Genomic DNA, 15,340 nt, shown 5'->3' with positions numbered 1-15,340 from the left:
GTATGCTGCCACCAGTCCCTATTTTAGATATACGCCCAGTCCGTGAATGGGCCTATATCGGGTCAGGAACCAACCCTGGGTAGCGTTTTTGGCTTGAGCCGAGCTCACACGGACGTGCGTTCGTTATGCAGAATAAAAGGCAGGCCCACAATTACTTGAGGTAATTGATTATAATAATACACTAGATACACGATATACAACTAAATATACACAGGTATAAGGTCAGGCTAAACTATACAACAATGGAATACAACACACAGAATCACCACAGCATATCAGTTACCGGTTTCTTGATTTTCTTGTGACGCAGGGAGAGGATTCTGCGGTCGCAGGCACGGTTCTTTGTTACAGGCTGAGGCCTACCACCGCATGGTCAAACTGCTCCTCCCCTTGGTGGCCTCAGCTGGTGCTCAGATGTTCAGCACACCACTCTTGGGTCAAGACTGACTTGTCTCTTGTCTGTCCTGCTATCTTACCTGCCCCGTCCCGCCCACTGCTGGTGAGGTCAGCTGGCTCAGTCTCCACCCTCAGGTCTAACTTCGATCAGAAGCCCAAATTCTAAGGAACCCAATAACTTCTTCTGGGATGGTCTCAGGATACCCACAGGGGTTCCCACGGATTCGGGCCGCCGTAACCGACCTTTTGATATCAATTATGATACCATACGGTCCTCAGGAATGGCTCAGCGCTATATCTTGGCTTCCAGAGCACGTACAAACGTCTACCGCGGAGGCTTGTGTGCGCAATGGCTCCGGGACGCCGTGATATTTTTTTATTGGCCCATCCCACGCAACATGCGTGTACTTTTCATGTTTCTATATCTTATGCCTCCATGCTTGTGACAGACAAAGAAACTAGTCCTATGGGACAAATGGTCAGTTACAGATGGACGAAGCACCCCCCCCTGCTGGCTGTGTTTCCTCTCGAAGTCTTTGAAGCTCCTAGCATTCAAGTGTTAAGTAGGCTTCTTATCTTACAGGAGCCTGGATGGGGGGAAACTATCTAGTTGACGTTTTAACAGAAGGTCCCAAGGGTGGGGGCTGCTGAAGTGTGGCCATCCCTGGATATGATTTATCATTACCAAGATGGCGGCTACGGGTTCATCACAGCTTGCAAGGAAAAAACACAAAAGAGAATGAAGCAAAAATCAAATCATTGATCATTTCACACAAAACTCCAAAAAAGGGCCGGACAAAAGTATTGGCACCCTCAGCCTAATACTTGGTTGCACAACCTTTAGCCAAAATAACTGCGAACAACCGCTTCCGGTAACCATCAATGAGTTTCTTACAATGCTCTGCTGGAATTGTAAACCATTCTTCTTTGGCAAACTGCTCCAGGACCCTGATATTTGAAGGGTGCCTTCTCCAAACTGCCATTTTGAGATCTCTCCACAGGTGTTCTATGGGATTCAGGTCTAGACTCATTGCTGGCCACCTTAGAAGTCTCCAGTGCTTTCTCTCAAACCATTTTATAGTGCTTTTGGAAGTGTGTTTTGGGTCATTGTCCTGCTGGAAGACCCATGACCTCTGAGGGAGACCCAGCTTTCTCACACTGGGCCCTACATTATGCTGCAAAATTTGTTGGTAGTCTTCAGACTTCATAATGCCCTGCACACGGTCAAGCAGTCCAGTGCCAGAGGCAGCAAAGCAACCCCAAAACATCAGGGAACCTCCGCCATGTTTGACTGTAGGGACCGTGTTCTTTTCTTTGAATGCCTCTTTTTTTTCCTGTATACTCTATGTTGATGCTTTTTCCCAAAAAGCTCTACTTTTGTCTCATCTGACCAGAGAACATTCTTCCAAAACATTTTAGGCTTTCTCAGGTAAGTTTTGGCAAACTACAGCCTGGCTTTTTTATGTCTCGGGGTAAGAAGTGGGGTCTTCCTGGGTATCCTACCATACAGTCCCTTTTCATTCAGAAGCCGACGGATAGTACGGGTTGACACTGTTGTACCCTCGGACTGCAGGGCAGCTTGAACTTGTCTGGGTGTTAGTCGAGGTTCTTTATCCACCATCCGCACAATCTTGCGTTGAAATCTCTCGTCAATTTTTCTTTTCCGTCCACATCTAGAGAGGTTAGCCACAGTGCCATGGGCTTTAAACTTCTTGATGACACTGCGCACGGAAGACACAGGAACATTCAGGTCTTTGGAGATGGACTTGTAGCCTTGAGATTGCTCATGCTTCCTCACAATTTGGTTTCTCAAGTCCTCAGACAGTTCTTTGGTCTTCTTTCTTTTCTCCATGCTCAATGTGGTACACACAAGGACACAGGACAGAGGTTGAGTCAACTTTAATCCATGTTAACTGGCTGCAAGTGTGATTTAGTTATTGCCAACACCTGTTAGGTGCCACAGGTAAGTTACAGGTGCTGTTAATTACACGAATTAGAGAAGCATCACATGATTTTTCAAACAGTGCCAATACTTTTGTCCACCCCCTTTTTTAGGTTTGGTGTGGAATTATATCCAATTTGGCTTTAGGACAATTCTTTTTGTGTTTTTTCATTGAAGACAAATTAAATGAAGATAATAAGACCAAAGAATTTGTGATTGCAATCATTTTCAGGAAGAAACTGAGTATTATCTGACAGAATTGCAGGGGTGCCAATACTTTTGCCCACCACTGTAAGTGCTGCTCTGAAGTTGGCCAGACTGCTGAATCCGGCCAGTATCAGTATCCCTGCTCTACTCTGATGCTGCATGGACAAAGCTACCTCAGCTAGCAGCACCTGAGAGAGCACAGGTAAGACCAGCGGTGCGATTATTTTGCCGGTCGTAACTGTAAATCATCAGGGGCGCACCACCCACCTTTAAGCAAGAAGCCGAAAGACAGATTAGCGGCGTTCCTGAAGAAAAAGAATAGAACAGCACTATATTATCAGAATGAAACCGACATTCTGACATGGAATTTCAGAGTAAATACACCAGTCTCATTGGGCCCAAGAGATGTATTTCATAATGCATGCAGTTTGTGTTGTGAAATCTGGTGGCAGAACTGAAAATTCAGGCTTACATCTTATATCTTTATAGTTCAGGAATGTCTTACCAGCACAGATGCCGATTACTAAGCGGCTGGCAATGATGACTTCAAAGGACTTGGCCAGAACACTGGTTCCCATTAATATAGCCGGGACAATGGAAAAGATGTTGTTCACAAGCAGCGTGCCTTTTCTGAGGAAGATGGAAGAAATGTTCATATACATTGAACAGACTGACTTACCTAGCAGATCCTGATAATACACATTACTATAGGGCTTATTGGAACTAGTATTAACAGTTCCCCACACAGTATGATGACCCTACACAGTATGATGGCCCCACAGCCCCCTACACAGTATAATGTCCCCAAAATCCCCACACAGGCACTTACAGTCCTCCACATACAGTATGATGGCCCCCATAGTCCCCCACACATAATGTGATGCCTCCACAGTCCCCTCCCACACATTATAATGTTCCCACAGTCCACCCACACAGCATGATAGCCCTCATTGTCCATCACACACAATATGATGGCCCCCAGAGCCCCCCACACACAGTTTGATTCCTCCACAGTCCCCTCACACACATGATAATGTTTCCACAGTCCACCCACACAGTTTAATGCCCCACAATCCTCACACACAGTATGATGGCCCTAACAGTCCCCATATAAAGTATGCTGGCCCCCATAATCCCCCACACACAGTGAGATGCCTCCACAGTCCACCCACACATTATATCCCCACAGCCCCCCACACAGTATGATGCCCCCGTAATCCCCCACACAAAGCGTGATGCCTCCACAGTCCACCCACACATTATATCCCCACAGCCCCCCACACAGTATGATGCCCCCATAATCCCCAACACAAAGCGTGATGCCTCCACTGTCCACCCACACATTATATCCCCACAGCCCCCCACATAGTATGATGCCCCCATAATCCCCCACACAAAGAGTGATGCCTCCACAGTCCACCCACACATTATATCCCCACAGCCCTCCACACAGTATGATGCCCCCATAATCCCCAACACAAAGCGTGATGCCTCCACTGTCCACCCACACATTATATCCCCACAGCCCCCCACATAGTATGATGCCCCCATAATCCCCCACACAAAGAGTGATGCCTCCACAGTCCACCCACACATTATATCCCCACAGCCCCCCACATAGTATGATGCCCCCATAATCCCCCACACAAAGTGTGATGCCTCCACTGTCTACCCACACATTATATCCCCACAGCCCCCCACACAGTATGATGCCCCCTTAATCCCCCACACAAAGCGTGATGCCTCCACTGTCCACCCACACATTATATCCCCACAGCCCCCCACACAGTATGATGCACCCATAATCCCCCACACAAAGTGTGATGCCTCCACAGTCCACCCACACATTATATCCCCACAGCCCCCCACACAGTATGATGCCCCCATAATCCCCCACACAAAGAGTGATGCCTCCACAGTCCACCCACACATTATATCCCCACAGCCCCCCACACAGTATGAGGCCCTCACAATCCAGCCCACGCATAATAATACCCCCCTAACCCGCAACATAGTATTATTCCCCCACATACAGTATGATGCCCTCACAGCAGCCCACACACATATACATGCTCACCTGCCGATTTTGTTGACCATAGGACCCACCAATAAAGACCCGAAAAATCCGCCCAGTGGATATAAAGAGACCGTGAGAGACCACAGTATAGTCTCCAGGTCTTTACTCAGCAGGGAGCCGTAATGGTCAAGGTAAGTTTCATTATAAAAGTTTTGCATAAACTGAAAAAAAACAACAAAGGAAAAAGTATGGAGAAGTCAGAAAACATATAGAAAAGATTATTCTCTCAGTACCCACTAGAGGGTGCTACCGCTCTGGTTATATGTAATCAGGGACCGGAGAACACGAGTCATTTTACTGTATAGGAGACTGGTCAGACATGATAACCTGCGCCTGTTACTATGAAGATCTGGACGATATTGTATCATTGCGAGGGCAGTTACAAATCATTTCTTATCTATCTGATCTGTTTGATGATCAGAAATGTTCTAAGATTTTCAACTTTTAACTGTGTGAACTATTCCTTGTTTTATAGAAAAAAAGAGTTTTCTCAAAAGTTTTTCAAAAGAGATTGCCCAGCTGAGGTTTAGGAAACTGGGGCCAAATGCACAAATGTTACTTCTCTAGCAACTAGAAGGCATCTTAAAATATGTTTCCGCTTCATCTCAATACTTAGATGTTGTTCAGTTGCCTTTTATATTAACAAACATCGTTACATCTGTCCATGGGCTGTTCTTTAGTATTCCAGCATATAACTGCAATACCAGATACAGAATATAGACAGAAGTGGCGCTGTTTCTGCAAATGCTATGGACTTGGTCTTCATGGCTCTGCCTTGGCCCCTTAGTTCCAGGGAAGGGAAATCTTAATGGTTCAGCACAAGACATTGTGGACACTTGTTGCTTCCAGCTCTGGGAAGAGTTTGAGGAAGGTCCTTTTTTGTTCCCCATGACTGTGCCCAGTGCACAAGATCCATACAGACAAGGTTGGTGGAGTTTGATGGGAAGAACACGACCAGCCGTACAATGCCTGGACCTCAGCTCCATCCGACACCTTTGCGATGAACTAAAACGGAGATTGTGAGCTCGGACCTCTCCTCCATCAGGGTCTGATCTCACAAATGCTCTTCTGGATGAAGAAGCCAAAATTCCCACAGATATCTCTAAAATCTCATAGAAAGCCTTCCCAGTAGACTTGACTGCTGCCAAAGGATGTGACTCTTGGGGTGTAATTTTAGAGGGTGAAGGGGATGCAGTTAAATCCAGGCCCTGGAGTTTAGAGGGCTCCAAAAGTTCTCTTTGACCCATATAAGAAGACCAATACTATTAAGAACCGTGACATTTTGGGGCCCTGCTGGAGACCCTGTATTGGGGCCCATGAGCGTAAACTTGTTCTACTGAGGGTGTCCTAATACTATTGTCCATGCATTAACAATCTATCCTAATGCTTATTAGCAAATGCTCAACTTGTAATTATTGTATAATTGTGCCCATACCTGACCCATATACATACAGTAGGGAAAAAAGTATTTAGTCAGCCACCAATTGTGCAAGTTCTCCCACTTAAAAAGATGAGAGAGGCCTGTAATTGACATCATAGGTAGACCTCAACTATGAGAGACTAAATGAGAAAACAAATCCTGAAATCACAATCCTGAAATCACATTGTCTGATTTGGAAAGAAATTTTTTTCAAATTTTGGTGGAAAATAAGTATTTGGTCAATTACAAACAAGCAAGATTTCTGTCTCTCACAGACCTTGTTTGCCCCACTGTATATCATACATATATACTGTATATACTGTCTTGAGGTCAACAGGAAAGTTTGCTATTACTGCTTATGTTCCATCTATGAGAGAGCTGCTTCATTTAAGGGGATATTCCAGGGAGAGCACATCAATGGATTTTCCTGCAGTACCCATTAAGTATGGGGTACTCACAGGTGACGGGGAATTTACTGAAGCCACATTATATCCATACTGGAAAGACGATCCAATGGTGGACACCAGGGTGACAAGAAGAAGAACAGATGTCAGCTTCTGTGAACCAAATAGAAGTCAGAATATTAGAATAATGCAGAAAGCCATCACAGATCAAATATCAGCTCAAAATAAAAAACATACAAAGATTTTATGACAGATATGCAGTTCCTAATATTTAAGAATCATCCTAGATATGTTTTTCTGGATTCAGGCCTGCTGACTGTCACTCAAGAGAAATCCAATGTAGAAGCCTTATGCAAATCATGCTGGAAGTGCATCGGGGGTGGGAACTAGCAGTACTAATGAATTAACACACTCCTAGTGAACTTTTAGCTTGATTTGCATATGACTTCTATAATACATTTCTCATGACTGCATATCGGAATTATACAAAAAAGGTATAATTTTTAAGCAATATCACTATTTCTCGGTGCAAAAATGTGCTGGCAGGTTCCCTTTAAGGGAAACGTTATGGGATATTATATAATAGACGGTTTTGCAATATTGCAGGTACACCAGCACTTGCCTTTGGGACAAGACAAGTGTTCTGTGCCCCCTAAGCTCTAACTTTTAGCATTCCCTGAAGGCAGCCCAGCGTTAAACCCCTTTCCCTCCAAACACACCTATTGTAATTTGAGGAACATACTGATGTAATTAATGTTTGTGCTTTGACTTTTAGGGGTTTTATTTGTGCTTTTTTGTTGAAATTAAACATACAGGAGCTTATGATTGGTCAGTATCATACAGGGTGAAGAAGTGCACGCCCCCAGTGATAACAACTCATACAAGAAGAAGAAGTACACGCCCCCAGTGATAACAAATCATACAAGGAGAAGAAGTACATGCCCCCAGTGATAACAACTCATACAGGGAGAAGAGGAACACGCCCCCAGTGATAACAACTCATACAGGGAGAAGAAATGCTCACCCCCAGTGATAACAACTCATACAGGGAGAAGAGGTACATGCCCCCAGTGATAACTCATACAGGGAGAAGAAGAACACACCCCCAGTGATAACAACTCATACAGGGAGAAGAAGAACACGCCCCCAGTGATAACAACTCATACAGGGAGAAGAAGTACACGCATTGCTAATATTTCTGCAACAGAGATGCAGAATTAAAAATAATATATATACACTGCTCAAAAAAATAAAGGGAACACTTAAACAACAGAATATAACTCCAAGTAAATCAAACTTCTGTGAAATCAAACTGTCCACTTAGGAAGCAACACTGATTGACAATCAATTTCACATGCTGTTGTGCAAATGGGATAGACAATAGATGGAAATTATTGGCAATTATCAAGACACATTCAATGAAGGACGGTTTCTACAGGTGGGGACCACAGACCACATCTCAGTACCAATGCTTTCTGGCTGATGTTTTGGTCACTTTTGAATGTTGGTTGTGCTTTCACACTTGTGGTAGCATGAGACGGACTCTACAACCCACAGAAGTTGCTCAGGTAGTGCAGCTCATCCAGGATGGCACATCAATGCAAGCTGTGGCAAGAAGGTTTGCTGTGTCTGTCAGCGTAGTGTCCAGAGGCTGGAGGCGCTACCAGGAGACAGGCCAGTACACCAGGAGACGTGGAGGGGGCCGTAGGAGGGCAACAACCCAGCAGCAGGACCGCTACCTCCGCCTTTGTGCAAGGAGGAACAGGAGGAGCACTGCCAGAGCCCTGCAAAATGACCTCCAGCAGGCCACAAATGTGCATGTGTCTGCACAAACGGTTAGAAACCGACTCCATGAGGGTGGTATGAGGGCCCGACATCCACAGATGGGGGTTGTGCTCACAGTTCAACACCGTGCAGGACGCTTGGCATTTGCCACAGAACACCAGGACTGGCAAAGTCGCCACTGGCGCCCTGTGCTCTTCACAGATGAAAGCAGGTTCACACTGAGCACGTGACAGACGTGACAGAGTCTGGAGACGCCGTGGAGAGCAATCTGCTGCCTGCAACATCCTTCAAAATGACCGGTTTGGCAGTGGGTCAGTAATGGTGTGGGGTGCCATTTCTTTGGAGGGCCGCACAGCCCTCCATGTGCTCACCAGAGGTAGCCTGACTGCCATTAGGTACCGGGATGAGATCCTCAGACCCCTTGTGAGACCATATGCTGGTGAGGTTGGCCCTAGGTTCCTCCTAATGCAGGACAATGCAAGACCTCATGTGGCTGGAGTGTGTCAGCAGTTCCTGCAAGATGAAGGTGTTATAGCAGAAGATGGAGTCCCTCAAGTTTAAAGGCCCCATCTATGCTATATAAGTCTGACAGTTATTTTAGGTGAAAACAACAGCTATGAATGTTCCTTCTTGCATCAATAGCGTGTCCTTGCTAAAAAGATAACGTGATTCTCCCTGGCCAGATGTTTCTTCTTGTAGCAATAATGTGTTCTTGCAGAAAGATGAAATGACCTTGCTAACTAGATAAGTCTAATTAAATATTTTAAAGCATACAGAAACTAGCTTTTTTCGCTTGTTCAGCTAAACTGTATAATCGAACCATATATGGCAAATCCGTTTCCTGCCTTTAGGGTGTATATTAGCCCTGTGTTTTGTAATAAAGTTTTTAGAGTATGTTTAGACACAAACATCCTGTCCTGTGTCTTCATTCTCTCCGAGCTCGTAATCCAAAGGATAGAAGACCCAAAATTCAGTGACGACAGCTGGTGCCTCGAACAGGGACCTTGAGTTAATCTACCCAAGGGTGCTCGACCGGTCCGAGAAGTGGGACGAGTGAAGCTCTCTGTTAGTGATATATACAGCGCTGAGGTAAGAATAACTGTTATATTCTACCTAATTATATCACTGCATAGAAGAGAATCCCTCACCCCCGAGCGGTCGGCTTCCCAGGTAATTCAACAGATTGTTGTCTGGCTCAGGTCCCTTTGAACCAGTAGAATCCCTCAGATAAATTGACAGTCCTGCCTTCTATCCTTTGGGGAATTTAAGAATGAAAGTATGGATCCAATGATTGTGGTGTGGGTGTGTCTCGGGATTGGTGTTTTTGGTCTGTTTTTCTGGTTGGCGTATAAGTCCTAGAGAGGCTAGTAGTGGAATGGTTCAGAAACCTTTGTGGCCCATTGTCTAAGTGACCATTGTCTAAGTGACTGAGGAGTCTCTTCTAGGTGAGGAGAACCGAAAAAAATGGGGAACCAAAATGCCAAGGAAGGCATTATAGCCAAAGACTTAGTGGTACGCAGAGAAGGGAAACAGGCACTGATTGGAATTGACAAAATATTGTGTAAAGCGGGAATGAATGAGAATGGAGAGATGAATGGAGAGAAATGGAAATCCTTCTTTAACTCCTATCATGGATGGCTGAAAGATAAGGGTCTGTTAGGGACAGTAGATGTATGGATGAATGCATGCGCTTATTTTGAAGGAAAGATTGAAGAATTAGGAGACGGACGTTACAGACTGACAAAAACTGGAATGACAGATTTTCCTCCCTGTCCGCTCCCGACGTCACCCCCACCCCAGTACCAGAATTCCCAGGAACCTAAATGTTGGGTTTGCCCCAGATGTGGACAGCAGAATCCCTTGACAGTAGACATCTGTGTGGCATGTGGAGGACCGAGACCCCACCCAGCTAGTCTATTCCCAATGAGGACGGTAGTTGTGCCAGGAGCACCAGCAGCAGCAGCAGGGGGGATGCAGTGGTTCCAGGTCAGGAAGCTCGTACAATGTTAATGTATAGACCATGGAGCCCTTCAGAGCAGTTGGCACTGATCTCCCAGCTGCCAGATCCATCCCAGTCCCCTATGGGTTTTGCTAGAATGATCACCACCATACAGGATACGTACCATGCCACTAGAATAGATCTGCAGGGGGTAATTAAGGGAAAATAGGCAGATGAAGCCCGCTATGATAGGTTGATAGATGAGACAAAAAAACAGTATGCCAATAGGACCGGACCCGTAGATGCAGAATCTAATGATGCAGCAGCTGGAGTCCTATTCGCAGCAGCGTTGGTAAAAGCATGTCAAGACAGGCAAGCAGAAAAGCAAGTTACACTAGAAGATAGAGTGCAGGGAAAGGAGGAAGATCCTAAGGATTATTTCTATGCACTAAAGAAAACCTGGTCAGAAATGGGGTTCAACCCCAGGAATAAGACTAGTGAGAGGGTATTAGCAAGTGCTTTCATGAATGGACTAAAGAAAGAGATTGCAGAGAAGGTAAAAGCAAGTAGACCGGACTGGAGATCAGTGAAGGCAGAAGATTTAGCTAGAATAGCTCAGGGGGCACAACATGACATAGCGCAGGCAAAAAGAGCTGCCAGAATACATATAGTAGAGACGACCCCCAGAAACAACAGAGGCAGAGGACGGACTGAAGGAGGAGGACAGAAACTGTGTTACGGATGTGAAAAGCCAGGACATTTTAGAAAGGACTGTAGGACCAACTCGTATCCAAATGCTCAGAGTACGGGTCCTCCAGCCGACCAAACAACGCCCCCATAGGATGAGGGTAGCTTGCACATGAACCCCCTCATCTCCTTACCCCCAACTCCCAGTTGTATAGTGCAGGTGAACCTACCAGGGGGACATGAAATCGATTTCCAAGTAGATACGGGGGCCGACAATTCAGTAATTACGCAAGGTGATTGGCCATACACTGACACTGATTTTTCACATCATGTCATTGCCACCCCCTTCAATTCCCCGTCTGTCCTGCTTCCTGTCACTAAAAGAATTCCCCTGCAAATTCAAGGAGCTACTGTACATAGCCAGCTCATGGTATCGCCCCAAGGCCAATGTAACCTTTTGGGAAATGATGTGTTGTCCCAATTACAAGCACATATTGAGTATCATCCCGATGGCACTGTCACCATGACCCCAGGTTTAAAACCAAGTACCCTTTGCAAAATTATGTCACTAGATATTGCCAGCATAGAAGAGACAAATGAGTTTCCCCTGATATTGGAGCAGGCTGTACCACATGATTTTTGGGCCTCAGACAAAACAGATGTTGGTAGGTTAAGAGTTCAACCAGTAATGGTGAAATTAAAACCAGGAGCCATCTTGCCTCAACAGAGGCAGTATCCCCTTAGCTCGGCTCAGAAGAATGCCATAGCCCAGCAGGTCCAAAAATTACTACAGAGAGGAGTCCTAGTCAAAACCCAATCCCCTTGCAACACTCCCCTGTTCCCAGTAAAGAAAAAGAGTGTGCCAGGACAACCAGCCGCATATAGAATGGTCCATGACCTCCGGTTGGTTAACAAAGCCACAGAACTTCTAACACCAGTTGTGCCCATCCCACATACTCTTCTGTCACAGATACCTTCTAACTCTCTTTGCTTTTCAGTGGTTGATTTGGCAAATGCATTTTTCAGTGTACCATTACATCCTGACTGCCAGTACCTGTTTGCTTTCACATTCCAGGGTAGTCAGTATACATGGACAGTGTTGCCACAGGGTGCCCAGAATTCACCCACAATGTACACTGCAAGTCTGCAGGAAATACTGGAGGGATGGTCTGAACCACATATCGTTGTTCTGCAATATGTCGATGACCTGCTCATTTGTGCCCCCTCCAGGAAACAACGTCATAGTGCGACTATATCGCTTATGTTGTTTCTCTATCACGCTGGCTGCAAGGCATCGAAAGATAAGCTTCAGTTTTGTAAATCTTCAGTCACCTTTTTGGGACATTGCATTACACCAGGAGCTCGTCATTTAACAAATGCACGCAAACAAGCAGTACAGGCATTCACCGTCCCCATTAATGTTGCAGCCCTCAGAACTTTTCTTGGACTTGTTTCCTATTGCAGACAGTGGATTTATGCCGTCTCTGTTTTAATGCAGCCCCTCTATGACTGTCTTACCCCAACACCTTTTGTACTAACATCAGAGGCAATAGACTGTTTTTATTCTCTCAAGAACCGTATTTTGGCCGCTCCAGCTTTGGGTACCCCTAATTATGAGCTCCCATTTACTCTGTACCTTCATGAACAAGCTGGACATGCAGCAGGAGTTTTAACTCAAACACACGGTGATAATCAGAGACCTGTTGCCTACTTTAGTGGCAGATTGGATGCGGTAGCCAGAGGTGCACCATCCTGCGTACGTGCTCTGCATGCTGTTGGACTATTACTCCATAAATCCGCAGACACTGTTCTAGATCACCCGCTCACCGTTCTAACACCTCATGATGTCTACACTATATTGAATCAAGTGCAACCCGCTCACCTCTCAGCAGCACATCATCTCAGGTTACAATGTGCACTGTTAATGCCTCCCAATGTTTCTTTACAGAGGTGTACTACCCTGAATCCAGCAACTTTGTTACCTCTCTCGGATCTAAAGGAGGAGTCAGGTACTGTGCTTTTTAAGGAAGATCCAAGAGAGGAAGTTCCTCATGACTGTGTACAAATGATGGCACAAGAAACGGCAGGTTTACCTACTGTATTTGAACATGAATTACAAAATGCAGATTTTGAATTTTTTGTAGATGGATCCCGTCATCAGGACGATTCAGGTACCTTCCATACTGGATATGCAGTTGTCTCCCTCAATGCAGTAATCAAGGCAGAACCAATGCTCCCACACCAGTCGGCTCAAGAAGCTGAACTTAGGGCCCTAACCGAGGCCTGTAAACTAGCGGAAGGTAGTATTGTTAACATTTACACAGATTCTAGGTACGCATTCGGTATATCGCATGATTTTGGTCCAATATGGAAGTCAAGAGGTTTCCTGACGGCAGCAGGACACCCCATTAAGAATGCTGATGCGGTCCAGCAGTTAATTGATGCGCTACAACTACCCAAACAAGTAGCTGTCATAAAGGTAAGAGCACATACCAGACGCACCGACCAGGTAAGCAGAGGAAACGCAATGGCAGATGCAGCGGCAAAAACAGCAGCCTGTAAGCCGCAACAAGGGTAGCCTGTAGTGTAGCTTTCCACTTTAATTTTGGGGGTGACTCCAAATCCATGCCTCTATTGGTTAATAAATTTGATTTCCATTGATGATTTTTGTGTGATTTTGTTGTCAGCACATTCACCTTTCTACAGAACAAAGTATTCAATAAGAATATTTCATTCATTCAGATCTAGAATGTGTTATTTGAGTGTTCCCTTTATTTTTCTGAGCAGTGTATTATTCCGCTCTGCAGTGACTTTCACATCATGTGTCCAGTTCAACATGAAATACTTGGTGAAAGGTCTTTTTTAATAATCTTCTGACAATAGCGCAGGGGTGATAAATTTGGTACAAAGTGAACAGTCAGTTCTTGATGTTGATATGAAAAATGGGCAAGCGTAAGGATTTGAATAACTATGACAATGTACAGAGCATCTCCAAAATGGGAGGAAGGTGACAAAAAAAGTTCAGGATAATGGATTGACCTCTAAAGTCAGAAGATATCAATACAATAGAGCATCACACAAGTTCAATTCATAAAACTACACATCAAAGCTTAAAGGATCTGCTTTTATAGTGGTTTTAATTTTTTTATGACATAGTCGTCCTTTGTGTAAGAAAGTCAGAAAATTAGCGCTACTTACCCCCTGCCGATCCAGAATTGCTTCTCCGCCTCTGTACCTGATCATCCAGGCTCAGCAGTCAAGCTGATGTAGGTGGCACAAGACCACTGAGCCCAGTGATTGGCAGCAGCAGTAACATGCTGTAGCCATAACATGACTGTTGCAGCAATGTCAACAAATCCCAGGGAGTCAGTAATCCCAATTTTATTATTTTCACACTGGATACCTATGCCATATAAAAAGTAAACCTGGAAAACCCCTATAATGTTGTTGTGCCAGATACTACAGGACCCCTTCACAGAGTTTGTGGAGTTTGTGTCTCAGTGGGTCATTGCTGTTTCAGTGGCAAATATAACGTAGGTAGTTTTAATTCTATCTATCCTATTGTTACCATATTACCAGTTAAATAAGTTTTTGGATATGAGTGGAGTTCTTCTTTAAACTTTATTAGGAAAGACAAATCATAGTAAGAAAAGAGCAAATAACTGTAGTAAGAAAACTTGTTAAAAGAGAATAATCACTAGCAAATGCATATAATGGGTCATGATTAGTGGGGTACACGCGCCCAAGGTCATCACTTACTTCTTTCTTCTCTACCGGTTCCACAGAATCCTCATTTTCCGTCTCCAGCGCCATCAGTGCTGTACCCCTGTGAACGCTCGCCTTGCACTCCTTGATCCAACACTATAAAAATACAGAAAGTGAAAAGAGACTTTGTTCTGAACCTTTGGCCATGTTATCAAATCAGGCGACATTAACTGTTCTGTTTTGTAGGCTTTTTTTTCTGACTGGGGACGTTGCCAAAATTCACTATAGTAAATAGTAACAGCTACTATATAAATTAATGATAAAAAGTGCAGTTTTGGGGCTGCTGGAGTATAATGATGGTTATATCATTATATTTAAGTTATTTGTGCCTTTTAAATAAATTAAAGTGTAACTCCGGGTTGAAGGTGCAATTTTATAATACTTAATTAGCAGAAGTTCTCCAGATACAGGAGCAATATTGGTGAGGGCAACTCCCGGCAAGTAAAACTCCCCATGCTTGCTACTGGAACCTCTTTAGTTATATAATGCATAGATGTGATCAATGGTGATTTATACTTTTATTAGAGACTGGTGCAAAATGAGCAGAAGAAACGTTTTATTCCAAGTCCACAGCGTCAATGATGCTGAGATCTGGTCTCTTCAGGGGCCAGGTCATCACTTTCAAGACTCCTTGTCCTTCTCTACACTGAAGATGGTTCTTAATGACATTGTTTGGAAATTTGGGGTCGTTGTCCAGCTGCAGAATAAATTTAGAGTC

General features: G+C 44.6%; 1 protein-coding gene across 3 annotated transcripts in view; it reads right to left on the bottom strand.

The window, feature by feature from the left end:
* LOC141172574 (solute carrier family 2, facilitated glucose transporter member 5-like) overlaps positions 1-15,340 on the bottom strand; it is a 51,215-nt gene that overhangs the window by 19,633 nt on the left and 16,242 nt on the right. For 2 of the 3 annotated variants that reach the window (XM_073656931.1, XM_073656930.1), the window contains exons 2-5: positions 14,617-14,718; positions 6,501-6,599; positions 4,623-4,783; positions 3,051-3,175 (exon numbers count right to left, since the gene is read on the bottom strand). In XM_073656931.1, coding sequence (XP_073513032.1) covers positions 3,051-3,175; positions 4,623-4,783; positions 6,501-6,599; positions 14,617-14,670 — 439 coding nt within the window. In that variant the 5' untranslated portion in view covers positions 14,671-14,718. Of the gene's footprint in view, positions 1-3,050; positions 3,176-4,622; positions 4,784-6,500; positions 6,600-14,616; positions 14,719-15,340 lie in introns of those variants that run through there. The other variant, XM_073656932.1, reaches the window with a different exon arrangement.

The sequence above is a fragment of the Phyllobates terribilis genome, unplaced genomic scaffold (genome assembly GCF_046119375.1).
Source record: "Phyllobates terribilis strain yellow unplaced genomic scaffold, ASM4611937v1 Scaffold_12__6_contigs__length_324123572, whole genome shotgun sequence".
NCBI classification, from domain to species: domain Eukaryota; kingdom Metazoa; phylum Chordata; class Amphibia; order Anura; family Dendrobatidae; genus Phyllobates; species Phyllobates terribilis.
The sequence above is the reverse complement of the archived record's forward strand: the minus strand, read 5'-3'. Positions and strand labels throughout refer to the sequence as shown.